Source organism: Xenopus laevis, chromosome 3L (genome assembly GCF_017654675.1).
Source record: "Xenopus laevis strain J_2021 chromosome 3L, Xenopus_laevis_v10.1, whole genome shotgun sequence".
Taxonomy (NCBI): domain Eukaryota; kingdom Metazoa; phylum Chordata; class Amphibia; order Anura; family Pipidae; genus Xenopus; species Xenopus laevis.
Genome location: NC_054375.1, coordinates 85,712,487 through 85,732,401, shown reverse-complemented (window position 1 = coordinate 85,732,401; position 19,915 = coordinate 85,712,487). Strand labels below are relative to the sequence as shown.

Genomic DNA, 19,915 nt, shown 5'->3' with positions numbered 1-19,915 from the left:
TGCACAGTGCTACCAATATTGCTGTGAATTCATAGTTACTGCCTTGTTTGTTAAAAGCTAGATTCAAACCACAGACCTGGTTTGAGGGCTTTAGGTTCTTGTTTTTATTGCATATTTATCAATGAAAAATATTGGCAGTTTTCACTAGTACTGCTTCTATGTATTATTTTCTCAGGCACACTTATTGAAACTGGGCTCAATTTATTGGCCTTGTAAAATAACCTTCAAGCTGTGTTTCTTGTTAATTGTGTAATTATTATGCATATCGTCATAATAATGTAAGCAACAGTCTATAATGTTGAACATAGGATCCATTTATGCAGAAGTAATGCAACGATTACAAATAAGGCAATTTTTTAGGGGTTATTTAATAAAATTGTGCAAATTTGCACTAACCCATAGCAACGTGTTGGACTTTTTTTTTGTACATTTTCATAACTGCAGTAGTCAGGTAAAATCTAATTTTTAATTTGTTAATATGGGTCACTTTACTAGGGCTAATTTTCTAGTAAGTGAGTCCCTTTGTATTGTTTAGCTAGTTGCCTAGCCAGAAATGCCAGACATGGTTGGAAAGCACCTGGAAATTGCCCCCCGATGCATACATTGACTTTAATGAAAAATGCCTGGCAACAATTTTACTGCTACATTAAATATTTTTTTTAACTAAATTGCAGCTTAAGAAGAAAACATTAGAAGTTACTGTATGGGACTATGACAGATTCTCTTCCAATGATTTCCTTGGTGAGGTAAGAAACTATCCACAGCAACATTGAATCTACAGTGTAGAAGGTTCTTTTAGGTAAATGCATGATAATATATCACATTTGTGGTGCCATACACAGAAATCTGTGGTGTCAGTGAGCAGGCCCCAAGGCATGTGAATTTAAAAATTTAAAAATGCCGAGCAGTTGTGGACATGGCCCACAAGCTTCCTGGTGTACTGTCTTGTTTTAGGTGTTTCTTTAGCATTATGGATGTGGTTGTCAAACATAAAGCTCTGCAGCAGTTTTTGAGGGCAAGGAGTTCTGACTTTAAAAATGATCTGGCACAGTGATAGGCATGTCCAATCTGCTACCCTTCAGCTGATGGCATTTGGAAGTTGTAGTTTAACAAAATTTAGAGGCATGGCCCTGATATATTAGTGGTTTTGCATGTCAACATGAAATCATGAAGAAATCCAAAGGAAAGTTCAAGTTTTCCCCTGAAGAAAATCCAACTAACAATATAATTGTAAACTTAGTGATTCACTGAATCCTGTGATGACCATATGACCATAATGTGAACAATTCTATCCTGATGAACAAACATTGGCTAGACATTTGGCACAGGTGACTGTATGGGGCAGATTTATCAAGGGTCGAAGTGCATTTGAGGGAATTTTCGAAGTAAAAAAATTCGAAATTCGAAGTAATATTTTGGATACTTTGACCATTAAATAGTATACTATGACTTCGATTCGAAGTAAAATCGTTCGAATATTCAACCATTCGATAATAGAAGTACTGTCTCTTTAAAAAAAACTTCGACTTCAGTAGTTCGCCAAATTAAACCTGCCAAAGTGCTATGTTAGCTTATGGGGACCTTCTAATGCATTTTTCTAAGTTTTTTGTAGTCAAAGTAAAATTGTTCGATCGATCGCTGAAATCGGTCGAATCGTTCGATTGAATGATTTTACTTTGACCGCAAAATGGTCAAATTCAGTTAAAAAAACGTCGACTTCGATATTCGAAGTCGAAGTGTAGCCATTCAATGGTCGAATTTCAAAGTATATTTAACTTCGAATATTGCAGATGTGTATGCAGGTTGCCTCCAGGTACTCAGGTTTAACCTACACTCCTAAATTATACAGGCATGCTAACTGACTCCTGATAAAAACTGACCATAATGGCATAACAGGGAGTGGGACTTTAGATAGTATGCTCTACTGAAGTAGGGACTGATTTGAATGATGTATAATATTTGTAAAGTGCTGCAGAATATGTTGGTGCTGTAAAAATAAAAGGATAATAATATCCCAGGAAATTGATCCATTCAGGAACCATGCCCGCTTTCTAATTAATGTGGAGCATCATTCCCCATGGCAACTATAAAATACTAAGCATGGAATTATGCTATCTTGCCTGTAGTTAGAATAAACTGCAATGTGTTGTCTTACTTTCAAAGAGATAAAAACATACAGTTTATATAAATAATATAATATGGCAAATGGCATTTTCTGGATAATGGGTCATATAAAATCTACAACTATGCATTATTGATGTGTATAGCTGTTATATTATAAAATGTTTTTCTTTTTTTTAGGTATTAATAGATTTATCGAACGCCTCAAATCTGGACAATATGCCACGCTGGTACTTTTTAAAGGAACAGAATGAAAGCATTGATCATGCAAAACCTAATTCTGGTCAAAGCAGTCAGCAAGCACCCAAGCCATCAGTCATTAAAAGCAGAAGTCATGGAATTTTCCCAGATCCATCTAAAGGTAGGGGGCGAAATAATGAGTGAGGGGGCATTAGGACACACCAGGAGAAAGCTATGAACTGAGGGTTCCATATGCCTTATATACTCTATATGATTCACACAATCTCAAACAGTATATCCAGCATTGCTTCAAATGAAAATAATCAAATAAACAAATTCAGTGCCCCTAGCATCTAAACAGTACAAATACAGTTCGCTAATTATCCAAGTAATGCTGATGCAGAGACTTCTGGTATAGCACTGCAGAAAGTATTGTATATTCCAATATATATTCCAAGGATATATTTATCCTGATATCTGTGTACTTGCCTTTCCAGCCGCCCCATGGTTAAAAATAACAGGATCATTACACCAATATCTATGTTCCCCTGAAGGAGGCCCTGTCTACTGGTCTCCCAAACCTTGAAACTTTTTTTCAATTAAAAAATGATTTTTTCAGTCCAAATCGCAATCCACCCAGAGCATGCCCATGCTCCCCCAAATCTGTTCTGAAGGTTGCAGACTTTACAATAAGCACTGCATTTTTTGTGGTCTGCAGTTAAAAAAAAAAAAAGAAAGATTTTTACAGGTATGATACATGAGTAAAGTTCACTTTCAAGTATTAAAAGATTATAAAAATCTACAGTATGTATGCTATATAGTTATTAAACCTGTGCTCTGGCAAATTATGTTAATATATCAGCAGTGACAAAAATCTATATCTGGTTTATATATTAGATATGCAGATCCCCACCATAGAAAAATCTCATAGCAGTCCTGGTAGCTCCAAGTCTTCTTCTGAAGGACATCTACGCTCTCATGGACCATCACGTAGCCAAAGTAAAACAAGTGTCACTCAGACTCATCTTGAAGACGCTGGAGTAGCCATCGCTGCTGCTGAAGCGGCTGTCCAACAGCTTCGTCTTCAACCAAGTAAAAGACGCAAATAAATTCCTCAGCATGGCAGCTTAATGTTCATCTGTTGCCTTTTTCCTGCTGTTCCCCCTTGTTGACCATTATTTGTTGTCACTATTTGTTTACCTTGTAAAATGTCCTTTATTGTGAAATTGTCCACATCTAATATACGTTACCCAATTTTTGTTGACTGAACTAAAATGAAACTGGCTGTTTCCTCATTGGTTCATTGTTCCATCATGTGTTTTCACCTTACACACCACCCAATCCCGTTCATGATGCAAAACTGTGTGAAGGTCCTGTTAATACTTATATGTAAATGATGCTTCCTATTTTATTTAAATGGGAAAATAACATTTTCTCCTTCATGCTGTCATAAAATCACTTAACTATCCCTGTGATAGTTAACAACTATCACTACTGATTGCATCAGAACACATTTTGCACTGGCAAATATTTGTCTAAACCATTTATCATTGTGTGTCACATCATTTGGTTTATTCAGATATTTATTTAACCAGTTGAGATCATTCATAAAAGTAATGATTCTTACTGTGTCACAAGTCAATCATCATATTAATCATGCCACTGTGAAAGGCTGCTTAATATCACTGCATATTCATGCACCTGTTTGACTTATACAATTAAAAACTGTTCTAATTTTGAGATTGTAGAAACAATTCTATACAGTCTCTTGAGTGTTTTGTTAGCAATACATTATGATATCATATAATACACATTGCAACAATTTTGGCACATAAATATTTGTAGTGCTGTCAATTAACATTATTATAATATAGATTAGAAATACTGATAAAATATAAATTTTTGCTTTGGTAAAACACCATCACACACTGGCACATTTTGAACCGTTATAAATGTGAAAGCTATTGGAGGATTATAATTTTTTTATAATTTTAATAATGGTAATGGAAATTATAGCTCTTAGTAAATTTCTAGAACAACCAAAGGTATTATTAAAAACTATGTCCAATGAAAGATTGTTGAGAAGACAAATATATTCTAGTTGACTTATTCATAAAGAGAAAGGTCAAGTAACCATTTATATGTATAATAATGACAGCCTGTGTATTCATAGATAATATTCTAAAGCAAACTAAGTGTAAATGTTCATATTCAAACATGCACAATTAATAGTTTATACTTTAAAGAAATGTTTTTTTACTTTTAAATTGGGAGAATATTACCAGAAAGGCATAATATTAAATTAAATTAAAGGACTGCTTTTAGAAATGACACATTTTACATTAGATATTTTTTGTCAAAATATGTTAAAATACTCTGCACATGTTATGATTTTACACATTATGAAGAGTGAAATAATCCAGTAATTTCCAAACACACAAAAGCATAACACATTTGTGCAGTTAAGACAACCCATATCATATGGATAAAAGGCTTGTTAAATATACCTGACACAACATAATAAGAATTATGTTGGTAAAGCAGTCTATAGTTGGTCATTAAGAAAATGACAACCTAAAGAGATTTGTTATTGCATGTGTTCTCACTGAACTAAAACATTGGTGGGAAACTTTCTTTAAACCAATAAAAAGAAACAGCCAGTTTTAAAGACCCTTGATGCTGCGCATGTGGTGTCTTTTTGATGTTAAAAACACAATCTATCTAAATACAGAAAGCAACACTTCTGTTTGCATGAGTAACATTTAAGCTGGTTCCATCTGAGGATAAGTACTTTGGGTTTCCATTTCACTTACACTGCCACAGCAGCACATAAAACTGGTCAGTCTAATCATGCCAGAAATCAGCATAGACACAGCATAGCAGGAAACCTCCCAATTCAAAGAACTCAGTCTGACAATCTGCCTTCACCAGCCAATGACAACAAAGACCAAAGCCAGCATGCTCTCAAGAAGGTGGTGTCTGATGGATCCGTCAAGCCTGAAGGTGAGCAAAAAACTGCATCAATGTTTAAAGCCTAATTTATTCAAACTATTATACGCTATGCACAAAACCTGAACACCAATACGCTAGTGTGATTTCATTTCAACAAAATGATGGAACCAGATTTTACACACACACAAAGTAAAAGAAAACTATCGATATATACATGTGGTCTAATTTAATTTATGTTTATAAAGTTCATAAACTACTATAGGGTACATTACAGTGGCTCTCAGTGATAGTAACCTACATTATTTGATATTCATGGAAATATACCTCCCACCAAAAATGTCTAAATACAAATAACTAAAGTATTTGCAGTTTTATTCTGTTATATAGGGCATTAGATAGAGAAGTTCTCTTGGAAGTGTTGACTGAATATGCTGTCAGCATCTCCAATAGGACAACACGTTGGTATATTACCTGGCTAACTAATCCCTGCTGCTCTGCCAAGAACCCCATTTAGCAGCATAACATGTCTAATATCTTTAAAATAGGAAAGGTGAATTGTAAATGTCCTAACGAGTGCTTTGAGCTATTTGACTTGCACTTTTTCCTCCATTAACAAAATGTGCTAGACCTTTGCATACTTATCCAATATAAGGTCATACCTATGATAGGCGACTTTTAACGAATGCCTTTAAACAGTACTTAGCTCAGTACCCCATAAATAAAACCATTTACTATAAATACCCACTGCAAAAACCATTACAGATAATTAAACTATTAAAAAATCTTTAACTATATCTAAGGAATATGTTTTTAAGTTTGATTATTCACATATATAAATTCTGTGAAAAAATCAAGCATTTCCAATTTTTTTTTGGAAAAAACTAAAAATGTAACATGCTTAAATATATGCAGAATTAATCTATAAACTGATGAGGTCAATGTTCAATATTCAGGGTAAAAAGATAATCTGTACATTCTATTTTGTTACTATAAATACTGTACATATACGTCAGATAGTAAAACAGCCTTTTATTTTACAGACATGGTACTGTGTGTTTTCTTTGGGATATTTAATTTTCTTGCAGTATCTTCATTAATTACAGTTAATTTTCAAAAAACAGATTTCATTAGATTATGAATATAGATTATGAATATAGTGTTGGTTGAGCAAGCAGCAAGACTGAGTTGTGTTTCAAAAATGTCATAGTGTACATTTCATTGGAACAACACTTTAAGCACTGAGACATTTATAAAAACGATCAGTATGTAATACTGAGAAAATTAATACCGTGGAAATTACACTATTATCAAATGCCCTATTTTGCCAGTACAGCCGCCCTAATATTGGTTCAATGACCTATTACATTTTTGGGAAGTCCGTTTCCTTCTTGCTTCCATGGGAGAAAACAGGAAGTAACCTGATTTCTTGAGGTCTTTGGTGAGCTAGGCCTAGCATTATGGGTGGCCAAAAGAAGGCATATTGAAAATAAACATGAAATTTTAAACATTTTTCCTTGGGAAGCCACACTGAATCAGTCTTTTGGTTCATGTCATAAACAAAGCATGATTTAAAAATGCAAGTGGTGGTGCACTCTCTGTGTACAGATGGTATGCATTCCTGCATGCTAATAAGAGCACAATACATCAGTTTTGGTTGTATAACATACCATGTACTGTACATGTACCTATGGAACAATATTTATAGAATGCTTACATAAATTCAGAATTAATAAGTAATCTGAATGACAAAAGAACCTGAATAATAAGGAATGTAATTCTGTGATTTATTCATTTTATGTGTTGGGAATTATGTCCATGCAGTTCTGAAATTAATTTGTCATGTTTACAAGTTCCCACGTGTTGTTAAACTGTATATTTTTCTCATATTTCAATAAATGATATATTAAAACTGTATACAAAATTAATTTTGGCTCGGTTAATGTCTTTCAATTAAAAAAAGGCATTTTAATCATAAGTCTACAATGTTTTAATAAAAAAGCACTCAGTGGAACACTGAAACAAAGACTAAACAAGGACTAACAAAACATCTTTATCCGTAGCGAATTTGTGATATTTTGCTAAACACATTCTGGTATTTATGGTATTTTAGAATGTGAGTTTTACTGGTTTATGCAATCCTGTTTACTGTCAGTGTACACCTTGTGTCTTGGGTAGAATGGGCATGCCTTAAAACTAATATGTTTGTATTTAGCAGTAGGTGAAAATAAAAATGAGGTAGGTAAGGGGGTAATGGTCTGGGGATCATTGAATGTGCAGTGCTGCTAAAATACTACCTTGCTTTCATAGCATACACATTTGTTCTCCTAAAATAGCATAGTACACACAGAAAAATAGTTAAAATAGTTTCATTTTTGGAACACTAGTGTAATGCTGTATTGCATCATCACTACCATGATGATTTTATTTTATAAAAATGAGTGAACAAAAATGTTGAATTAAAAATAGATTTGTGCTCAAGCCTTAAGCATTTTCCAACACTGTACATTGTGGCCAGATGTGTAGCAAAATAATTATCACAACATTTTAAATGGTGATATAACAGTAGTAAACTATTCAAAATGCACTAAAAGGCAGTTGTAAGAACAAAAGAAGATTGACTTGTGAGATTGGAGAAAAAAAAAAATCTCACTGCATTTGATGTTATGTAAGTATAAAATAAACAAAGGTAAACTCAATTGCATGCTCTTTTGACGCTACTAGGTATTTAAAGGGGTTGTTCACCTTTGAGAACTTTTAGTATGATGTAGAGAATGATATTCTGATACAATTTGCAATTGATTTGAATTTATTATTGAATTTTTTATTTTATTTTTTATTTTTGAGTTATTTAGCTTTTTATTCAGCAGCTCTTCAATTTCCATCTTAACCAATCTGGTAACTAAGGTCCAAATTACCCTAGCAACCATGCATTGATTTGAATAAGAGACTGGAATATGAATAGGAGGAGAGGCCTGAATAGAAGGATCAGTAATAAAAAGTAACAATAACAATACATTTTTAGCTTTAAAGAGCATTTGTTTTTAGAAGGGAGACAGCAACGCCCATTTGAAAGCTGTTAGAAGAAAAAGACAAATAACGATAACAATATAGAAAATAAATAATGAAAACCAATTGAAACGTTGCTTAGAATTGGCCATTTTATAACATAATAAAAGTTACCTTAAAGGTGAACCACCACTTTAAATGATTCACTCTTTATGACCTAGTAAAATCTATGATTAAATATGCCATTTTCTCATTTAAAATACTGCATAGCTATGGTCACCTTTACTATGTGTTGGGCTGCTGGCTGCATGCAGAGAATACACTCTGTTAGCATTCCAACACTCCATGGAAGGAAAAGCTACTGCAGAGAGTGGCTATAGTGATGAAAAAATTAAAATGTTTAGAGCCATAAGAGCTATTTTCTTTTCCTAAAATATATGTCAACCTTCAGTTTGATTTGCGATTTTATTTCGTATTTATATTGAGTAATATGCATATCAATCTGTATGCTTAAATATTATGGTGACAACATTATTAGGAAACATTTACTAAAGCAATATTGTATTTAGTATTTATACATGTATTTACTTTTTCAGCAAAATCTACAAGTCACAGGCCTTCTGAGTCCTCGGTCTCTACAACTTCATCAGTCAGCAGTTTTGGTAGCGGGTACGGTGTGGAGAGTGATGGAAGCAGGACAACAGGAGATAGCAATCAGTTTCCAGTTCCAAGAATGTAAGTACATCTATTAAGGTGATACAGTGCTGCCTGCCAAATGGGAAAGATCTCAAATACAGTAAGTAGTTCCTTACTACACATTGTATAAAATATTTGTTTTTATTAAAAAATGCAAAGAACTGGTATTTCCTTTGATAGCAGTGCAGTGTTCATTATAATTGTACATTGTAATTCCTAATAAATTATTGGATTATGTTTTTGCATGTTTTTGGAGCAGTCTTCATGCTAGAAATATGCATATATAAAATTCCTATTTTTGACTGTAATTATCCAGATAAAATAGAAGATACATAGAAAAGCATTAAAGCTATAAACCCAAGCAAAAGACAAATTCAAGTAAATTCCACTCCATTATTCGCATTAGGCTAATACTAATTGAGAAATGAAGGTATATTGGCTGTTTAAAGAGTGTTATTGTCACCTTTTGACAAAGCAAAATTGGTTGACTGTTTTGGCAGGAATTTTTTTTTTAGAGGAGATCAAGGTATTTGCCAACAAGTGTGCAAAGTTTAAAAAAAAGAAAACATTTAAATTCATCAGTTCTGTTACTTAAAAAATAATGCAAGATTAGGCTTCGAATTTAAACAAAGTTGAGTTTACCTGTTGTATTGTTGTGATTCATATGCTTAAAGAGGTGGTTCACCTTTAAGTGAACTTTTAGTATGTTATAGAATGGCCGCTTTCTAATTGGTCTTCATTATTTATTTTTTATATTTATAAAATATATATATTTATAGTTTTTGAATTTTTTGCCTTCTTCTGACTCTTTCCAGCTTTAAAATGAGGGGGGTCACTGAAATTGCAAACTAGAGAGCTGCTGAATAAAAAGCTAAATAACTCACAAGCCACAAATAATGAAAACCAATTGGAAATTGCCTCAAAAAATCACTTTCTACATCATACTAAAAGTTAATTTAAAGGTGAACAGCCCCTTTAATATTTAATTGTTAAGACAGCAATTGTAAGTAAATTATATGTTTGTTTTAACAGAGGAAATATTAACCAAAATGGACAGGATTTGGTAGCTCAAGCAGCAATGGGCCTCGCTGATGCAGAAGGTAAGAAACTGTGTTGCAGCTGTAAGTATTGAAACATAAGGTGATATCTGCTTTATTTTAATTTTACCATATAAGTATTTACCTTTACCTATTTACATGAACTATCTGACCCCTTATGTTCTTCTATGAGGGGGTTGCCATATTTATGCAGCAGTAGTTCATTAGTATTAGAAACGCTTACTGAGTTGGGAAGGGTTGTCAAAACAGCATAACATGACCTACAGGATAGGCAACTTTTTGAAGAGTGGTTTTTAAGTGCAATTTAAAGATTAATTTTTTTTAACTTTTTTTTGCAAAATATAAATCATACCTGGCACTCACATAAGAGAATTCATTTTCTATAAGGATAGAGTATTTTGATCTGACCTCTAGAACTGAGATTGTTAAAGGGCAACAATAACCTAATAATTGTTTCCCCCTCTGAAGATATGGGTAACGGGGCCCACACTGTGGATGTGGGAAACATTGTAACTAAAAAACAAAAAACCAAATACCTTTGCCCCTAATCCTATGCTCTGCCACCGGATTGGTACGTTTTCAATACTACTGATCTTCTGCCCCCAATCCCAAATCGCATGTCATTGTTAGCCCATACCGCCAGTGGGGTAAGCAATTTTTATGGTTATAGGTACCATTAAAGTGCATCCACAAGCATTTTTTGCAGCCACATGACATTCAGATAATTCATGCAGCCACCAACATGGCTGGCTGTGGTTTTCAGCACTAAATTACATAGAATATATAAAGGTTATTTACAAAGATAATAACAAATGTGGATATTAAATCTAAAGCCAATGCTTGCTGATATTCATCCTTCCATTGGGTCTGGCATCTGTGTCCTCACTGCAGGAACTCCCTGACTAAACTTTAAACCCATTCTTTTAACCAAGAGACTGGCCACAGGTTCATGTGTCAGGTTGTGGTTGGTCAGTGACTGTTAAATTAATCTAAGCGAGTTGGGTATGGATTTCTGAGGCAGTCCAATCCAGAATCAGGACAATGGAAGGTGGGAAATGCAGTGTGGAGACGGGAAGGATTGAATTCTCAACAGCCTTTGGGCAAAGGGTTAGCAACTGTGTGCTAAATAGGATGTGTTTGAAGCTTATATCTATTGTGTCCTGATACTATCTAATATGTAAATTACACAGCAACCCTTAAAACACAAATCACAGTGCACATTTAAAATATACACATAGGGGCACTAATTTACTTAGTTTGAGTGAAGGAATAGAATAAAAAAAAACGTCGAATTTCTAATGATTTTTTTGGCTATTTCGACCATCGAATTGGCTACTTCGACCTTTGACTACGACTTCGAATCGAACTAAAAATCGTTCGACCATTCGATAGTCGAAGTACTGTCTCTTTAAAAAAACTTTGACCCCCTACTTAGGCAAGTAAAACCTACCGAGGTGCAATGTTAGCCTATGGGGAATGTCCCAATAGGCTTTCTAAGCTTTTTTTGGTCGTAGAAAAATCGTTCGATCGATGGATGGAAAACCTTCGAATCGTTCGATTTGAAGGATTTAAAAGTTTGATTGAACAATTTTTCGTTCGATCGGAATAATTGTGGTAAATCCTTTGACTTCGATATTCGAAGTCGAAGGATTTACCTTCGGCAGTCGAACATCGAGGGTTAATTAACCCTCAATATTCGACCCTATGTAAATCTGCCCCATATTGTTTATACTAAAGATATGACACAATTAAATCTCCCTGACGTAAAATAGAAAGGAGGGAAAAAATTATGACTTGTTCTGAATACAGTGATTCCTGCATTTAGCGCCACTGCATTCAGAAAGTAGGGTGTGTGGAATGCTCACTAAATTTCAAATCATTCAGATGCACAGGCTAGAGAACAAATGCAGAATTTATTGGACACAAGGTTGTAATGGCGGGCAAACATTTCACAGGATTTGTATTAGAATGGTGTCACTTTTGCAGCACAACATTAATGTCTGATTCACTTGCCACAGTTCAGCAGCACCGATAACAGAACCTTGGAATTGACACCACATACAGTCCGATGGAAATTCCGGTTCTGTAGCATCAATGCATGCCTTTATGAGTAATTCATCAAGGTATAAGAATGCATTGGTGCTGCTACAAGTTTTTTCCTGGATCATTTCTGCTACTGAGAAGCTGAAACTTTAGGCTGGTGCAATACGTTCAGTATATACAACATGGCATTTTTAGCCGTGTTCATTTTTAGGGTTTAGTTCTCCATTAAATGGGTGCTTGGAATTAGTAACCATTAAATGACTTTAGAACATATTTGATTTTATTTGCTTTTTCTTCCATGTCTTAATTTGAAAGTTATTTCTAGATTAAAGGCAGCAAACATTCCATTATACTGTATGCATAGCTTGAGAGTACAATGCCACTAACATATGATTTAACTCATTGCTAAAGTGGCTTTATCTGGACAAATGTTCACCATCAACACTTACAACTTTCTGGAAACTGATCTGAACTGAAACCTATATTTAAAATATTTGGGATACAAAATTATGTTGATTGTGCTATCTTGTTTTAAAATACAGTACAGTGCATTTTATGTGTTTTTAGATATTGCTTCAAGTTTAATACAGCATTTAATCAGGAAAAAAAAAGATTCTGTTTGTTTTTTAATTGATACGTTAAATCGGGATTGCTGTATACTTACAAGCTGGATCTCTATTGCAGGCAAAACACAAGTGATGGGAGAAATAAAAATTGCGCTGAAGAAAGAAATGAAGACTGACGGAGAGCAGTTAATAGTGGAGATTCTACAATGCCGGAACATTACATATAAATTTAAGTCCCCGGATCATCTACCGGGTATGTTTGATATTCTTAAATGTACACACTTGGTAGGTTGTTTTTTTTCTCTCAGATTAAAGTGATCCACCACTCAAAAATGTTTTTTTTTAATTACTAATATACAGTATTTAAACATTTGCAATGGGTTTACAGTTTTGTGTAAATGTATGTGTTTTCATTATTTGTATGTGTTTTCATGGTAAGTATACCACTTTTTTAAATTATGTCCATCTAAATTATGTCCAACTATACAATCTTCAGTGCAGCATTACATTACTGCCTTCACTTCAGTCAGCTTCTACATGCTTTAATCATTTTGTGTTTTTCTTACACTGAACTAATACATGGTTTCTAATGGTTTCATTCTTTTGATCTTCATGCCAGGAGTTCCAAGCAGCTACCATGGATTTAAAGTAGCAGCATATTATCGAATGGGCATTGTCTCTTGAGATAGTTGCAAATAAAAATGTAGAAAGTCATGTACAAGTCTAGGATACTGGAGATGACTACTCAAAATAGTGATGCCTGCAAAACACATCACTGTCCACTTATTATAGACTCTTTGAAATCTTTACAGGTACATTCTGCAGACCAACTGCCACAGGAACTAGCAGAGGGGACATATATCCATATATATGGGAGCTGAATCCTGATTTCTATGTTATGAATTCATAATTCATGGATTGCAGAAACAAGCTAATTAATAAAAAAAAATGCTGCTAGCTATAATGATCATTTTATAGTATATTACTAATCTTTGTACTAAGGATGCTTTTCAAAATAACAGATAAGATAATGAGGAATAATAGAGATATCCATCCATTGGCCTTATAATACCTTTGAAAAAGAGGATTTACAAATTCAACTGATCCACTTGGGCCAAACACATGTATTGCAAGTCAAGCTTGAGAGAAATATAGCAGCTCACAAAGGGCTGGCATTGGTAGACTGTATTTTCCTGTTTGTACCAACTGATAGATATTTACTAGGGTCATATAGGGTCATGAAGAACTTTAGAAAGTGAAATATTCTAAAACATCCAAGAAAGGTCCAAACTAAGGGACGGCTGGGGCCTACCCAGTATCAAAATCAACTACCTAGGGGCTAGGTTAATGCAATTGGTACAGTGGAACTCCATGGAATCTACCCTTAGGTTGGTGGATATTAAATACACCTTAAAGGGCATGTAAAGGCATGCAAAAAAATAAAATCCCATTTTTACTTTCTTTAATGAAAAAGAAACCTATCTCCAATATATTTTAATTAAAAAATGTGTACCGTTTTTATAAGAAACCTGACTGTATGCAGTGAAATTCTCCCTTCATTTACTGCTGTGGATAGGAATTGTCAGATGGTCCCTAACTGCTATACTTTCCAGCCATGCAGAACTCAAGCAGCTTTGTTTATGACGACCCCTAAGCAGCCCAGACCACACTGAGCATGTGCACAGTTTTAGTCTTGCAAAAATGTTTAAAAAAGTTACAAGATGGTGACCCCCTGTAGCCAACTTTCAAAGCATAAATTAATTGTTTGATTAGGCTTGTGGTGCAGTAAGTTCATGTTTATATTTAGTGTACAAAATACAGCATTTCTAGCCTTATTCTATTTTAGACTTTACATGCCTTTAACATAGCCCTTAGGAGTGAGAGACCTCCCTTGGCTATCTAAAAAACACAGACGCATGACCTTGAATCAATCCGCCCCTTATGATTACCATATATTACAGATATGGGACTATTCCCATACACAACAACCCTGAATTCCCCCCAGATCTTGTAACTTTAGGCTATAAAGGCTGGACAAACAGAGGTATTTTCACTTGGGTAAATTAGCCTCCTGGGATCTGATCAAAGATACATTTGATTTGTCTGAACAAGATAAATTTCAATTATTCAAATTACCAACTATATTAAGTCTGTATTCAATTACCAACTATATTAAGTCTGTATTCCCCTCCATGGCAACAGTCAAACAAAATGAGATTTAAGATGATCTATGACAATATATATTTCTAGAATGCATTGGTCTCTGAAATGAACCATTTTCTGTGGCATGATCAAAGCCCTGACAGGACATACTATCAGCAAGACTGGACCCATGCATTCAATATTCTCTCACAATTATTACAAAACGTATTGATCCTGACCATGGACCACATTGCTGGGCGGATACCTCCTGGACCATAGACTTGTCAATCAAATCTGCTCTTGCTTCTATTTGGAAAGGGTCTAGTCCCCTTGCACATGTAGTGGAATGTAAAAATTGGTGGTTTGCAGCCAGTAAAAAAAATCACTTTCATGCTGACAAACTGGACAAGAATGATCTAATATGGAACCCATGGACAAAAAGACAAGCCTATGATGAAAATGATACTACCCCTTAAATTTGTGTTTCTGGCTAACTGTACAATATCTAGCTATTTTTATTTTATACTGGTTACCCCTTCTTCTCTCCCCCCTTTTCTTCTCCTTTTCCCTTCCTTTCATCTTCTTCCATTCCACCTTGGTCTTATATCACAACATTGTACAAACACACCAACTCAGTACTTTTGTATTACATTCAAAATGTGATTTGTACTTATATCTTGTGTATAAAGTTTAAAAAAAAAGAAAGTGAAATAACAATATTTTTGGTGTCAGTGTTTTGCAATCAATTTTTTCTTGCTTTTACAGATCTCTATGTGAAACTCTATGTAATTAATATAGCTACACAAAAAAGAATAATAAAGAAAAAAACACGTGTTTGCAGACATGATCGTGAACCTTCATTCAATGAAACATTCCGTTTTAGCATGAGTCCTGCAGGACACTCTCTTCAGGTATGGTTATACAAACAGGTAGATGGAAATGTTAAATGGCAACCAAAAGACTTATTACTGGGGGGTGGGGCAATTCACAGAAACTTTGAGTATCTTACTGCACTACTCAAGTGAAAATAAAGGCACAATGGATTCCTGGGAATACAGGTGAGAGGGCAGCACAGTGCTTAGACATAAATATTGCGTCCGTGAACTCCAGAGAGGAGTTACGGCCTGGGGAAAAAGTTAGCATTGTAATTCATGTAATTGTCTTTTAAATTAGTTGTGAGCAACACACTTAATCCTTGCAATTAGAGCTGCACCAAATCCATCCATTTTATTGGATTCAACTCAGTACCCAATCCTCCACAAAATATATATCCACATTAAAAACATATCAAAACTCTAGTTTGCATACGTGTATTGAACAAATCAATTAAGTGATAAACTCACTACTCACTATAAATCTAAATTACAAAAGCATTTTAAACAAGTAGATTTTTTATGGTGTGATATTAATTGATCTTGTTCTTAACTCCTTGTATGTTTGCATGACAATATAATGAATATTTTGTCTTGCAGATTTTACTTGTGTCGAATGGAGGAAAATTTATGAAAAAAACACTGATCGGGGAAGCCTATATCTGGCTTGACAAGGTGGATCTGAGAAAGAGGATAGTTAATTGGCACAAACTCTTAGTTAGCTCTGCTCCAGCACATTGAAAACAATGGTTTAAGGGAACATGGAGGTTTTAGCTGAATTAGGCTGATTTTGAAACAAAAAAGGGACATTGTTCGGGTTTCATAGATCAAGCCATTTTAACATGGTTTTCAATGAAAGATATAAGCAATCATTTGAAAACAATGCAAGAATGAGTCTCATGCAGGTGCTGCAATCTAAAACAGGAGGGTTCAGAATAAATGTGCTCTAAAATGTAGCTGTACAGGTATGTGGGCTTTATATAAAAAGCACTATAAGAAATACAGAAAACCTTTAAGCAAAAATCACAAATACTAGCAAAATAAATATCTTTTTTGCACCCTACATGCTTCAAATCAAATCACATCAAATGAAAACAAATGAATACAATATGAAGTGTCATTATAATCTGACAAGTAATGTCTTGCGCAATTCACGGGTAAAGGAAATATACAGTGCCTGTCTTCTCTTCTCGTAGGTGGTGATCAAATTCTGTTGTGTAAAAAAGTAAATTATTGTGTATGGGAAGAATGGATATTTTAACAGTTTAATTTCAGATTCATTAATACTAAGAATAGATAGCAATCAAATGATTATAGCACTGTATCATGGTTAAAAATGATTTTCAGTACAATCTACTATACAATATTGCGTTATTTTACTAATCAAGGTTTTTTTTGTTAAATAGCATTTTTTAAATAAGTACAAAATGTCTTACCATCTTACAGAAATGACGGGCACAATGCGACTAGGGTAAAAGAATAAAAGTTCTAGATCTGCTCTTACTAACTCAGGTAAAGGATGAATAATGATTGTGAGGAGGATGGAATTTCTGGCAAAAATGACTGCTAACATATCTCCTGAAGTCTTTTCTAGTGAAAGCAACATGGATGTTAGGGGAGAGAGCTGCTTTTAATGTCAGATCAGTTGTATGTTTTTATTTTTACCTTTGCTGCTATTGCAAAGGCTATGTGAACTTTAAAAATGCTTTAAGAAATAAGATATCCAATTTTCTAGCAAGTAATGTAATTCTGCCATGCTGTAAACTGTTAAGGCTGCAAAGCATGCTTGTAGTTGCTATGGAAATTTCATGTCAGAGGAATAGCACAAATTGGGGTACTTGCCGATAAACCCAAAATCATCACTAAATAAGAAGAGCTAATGTTCGTTTGCTTATCTTCACACTAGACATTCCACTGATATTGTTGAATTACTCTTGCTACTCAACACATTAAATGCATTTTTTATGTTATAAATTGTATATATAAAGCAAAAATGGAATCCAGTCACAGGTACAACACTAAAGGCATTCTTTAGATGTTACATTTTTTTTCTGCATTCTCCACCTTTCATACAGGTGCACCAATGACTATTGGTTATAACATGCTTCCGAAGTGTGCCAACTCTGTGTTAGACCAAAATCTTAAGTTATAATGGAAGTAATCTATGCAACATTGATGTCTCAATGCTTTTTTTCTGTCCATGAATAAGAGCAAAGATTGTTGTAATATAAAATCTTTTATCTTGAAAAAAAAGTAGAAAAAAACTGATATCAGTATTTTTATTTTGCACATATATCTGAACACATGTATAGTGTTTATTGGTTTTGCTTCTCCTAGAAGTGATTACATTGATCCGAAAGTTTGTTACCAACTAGTAATTTATGAATATTCATTTTCTATGTATATGGCCGAGATAAAATGATTTCAGTATTTTTATTTATATGCAAAGCAAAAAAGATTTTACTCTTTCTCTACCATTCAGTTGAATAAATGGATTAATTATTTATGTAATTTTAGAAGTATAAGCACAGTGTATTTCCACGCTATTTGCAAATTTTATTGTACAAAACAGAATCATTTTAATGTCTACAATCTTTGCCTCGTTTGAACAAGTGTAATCCTGGATGTTGAATACAAGACAGTGAGGGTATAGTATACGCTGCCCACTACTTGAAAAAGAAATATAATAAAGCACATGAAATAACTTTATGAGTATTTAGCCTGGTGAGCTAAACAATGTTTTATCCTGGCTACAAATAGATATATGTAGCCATAACACACTTACCCATACACAACAACACTTACAAAGCTGGTGACAGTTAAAAGATAAAATAAAAAAAATGTTTTGAAAAATGTTTATTTGTAATTACATGTTAAAATGTAATACATTATCACAGAGGGATCATGTAATTCAGAGTCAGGTTCATGTGATATTTAAAATATTTACCTAGTCAAACCACAGAAAGGGAATATTCTCACTTTAAATGCTAAACAGTTCTACAGTGAAACAAAAGGGGAAAAAATTATTTAATGATATAGAATGCAAGGAGTCATTTTCTTGTCATTATACACAAGAAAGCAAGTTCCTTTATTTTATTACCTTGTAAATAAACATACACATTTTTGTATTAGATAATTACAGGTGAGAGATGACAAATTCATGAGACATTCAGCATGCAAATGTGAGCATTCAACTCAGTTGTTCCTGTTTAATTGTATGGTGGCGTGGTACATGGTAAAGCAGCAATGGCTGAATAGTGAGTTTGTTGATATCCACTAAAAAACTGCACAACAAGCCTGATGTTTAACAGATATTAAAAAACTGTAAAATAGATAAAGTAACTACTGTATCTGTCCTTAGAGAATTTAATTGTCATACCAACAGATGTTGCATGCTTTGATGGAGGTCTGTTATTATTTGTGTATTTCTTTTATAACTCTTTTTTTTTTTTTGGCTTCCAGATCTAAAAATTATTAAATGGTATGAATTGTATAGTAATCTGCCTGTAAATCATTTGTTTAATTTTATGTAAAAAAAACATTTTTTTTGTGGTTATATACAGGATGTTACATGAGAATTTATGCAAATAGTGATGTACAAAGGTTGTAACTCAGTCTAATAAATATTTATAACATCCCACATTTATAGAATGTCTATGTATTTCTCAAATCGTTTTGCCTAAATCCGCCTACATACATTTTCACGTGTTACATGACGCTCTGCTAATTAATGGGTATATCATAATATGATACTGCACATGCATAATTATGATTTAAAATTATTACAACAAAGACTCAAAGGATTTGATTTTTTTCAGTAAAGAGAAAATAACATAGCAATGTAAAAAAACTCCAGTCCTCCGTGACTTTTACAGCTCTGGAATTTTTAAACCTTCCCTTTATGCTTATAAGTAAATGGAGCTCCTGACCTCTAATAAGTAAATTGTATTGCATTTAATACCCCATATTTTCTACAGACATATGTGGATCAGATTTACTTGAATGCAATATATATTATGGGTATATGTACCTACATATTGTTACACCTGGGCCCATCTGTGTGCGCTACAAAGAAGTCTTCAGGTAAGATAGTGTGTGTGATGTGTGTCCCAGCGGGAGGGTGGCCTAGGGGCTTATTTACACCACAGCAAAAGTCCAAAGGATCACTTATATTACATAGTTCTGTGATGAGAAGATTAAAAAGTAAAGATACCGTATATACTCGAGTATAAGCCGAGTTTTTCAGCACTCAAAATGTGCTGAAAAAGTCTACCTCGGC

The 19,915-nt window shown here is 33.8% G+C and overlaps 1 protein-coding gene across 3 annotated transcripts in view; it reads left to right on the top strand.

Moving 5' to 3' along the window:
• The window catches only part of pclo.L (piccolo presynaptic cytomatrix protein L homeolog), a 149,716-nt gene extending 130,440 nt beyond the window's left edge, over nt 1–19,276 (top strand). For all 3 annotated transcript variants that reach the window (XM_041586554.1, XM_041586553.1, XM_041586552.1), the window contains 9 exons: nt 675–746; nt 2,302–2,482; nt 3,199–3,393; nt 5,233–5,304; nt 8,856–8,994; nt 9,988–10,055; nt 12,741–12,875; nt 15,530–15,675; nt 16,237–19,276. In XM_041586554.1, coding sequence (XP_041442488.1) covers nt 675–746; nt 2,302–2,482; nt 3,199–3,393; nt 5,233–5,304; nt 8,856–8,994; nt 9,988–10,055; nt 12,741–12,875; nt 15,530–15,675; nt 16,237–16,377 — 1,149 coding nt within the window. In that variant the 3' untranslated portion in view covers nt 16,378–19,276. The remainder of the gene's footprint in view (nt 1–674; nt 747–2,301; nt 2,483–3,198; nt 3,394–5,232; nt 5,305–8,855; nt 8,995–9,987; nt 10,056–12,740; nt 12,876–15,529; nt 15,676–16,236) is intronic.
• Nucleotides 19,277–19,915: the final 639 nt, after the last annotated feature.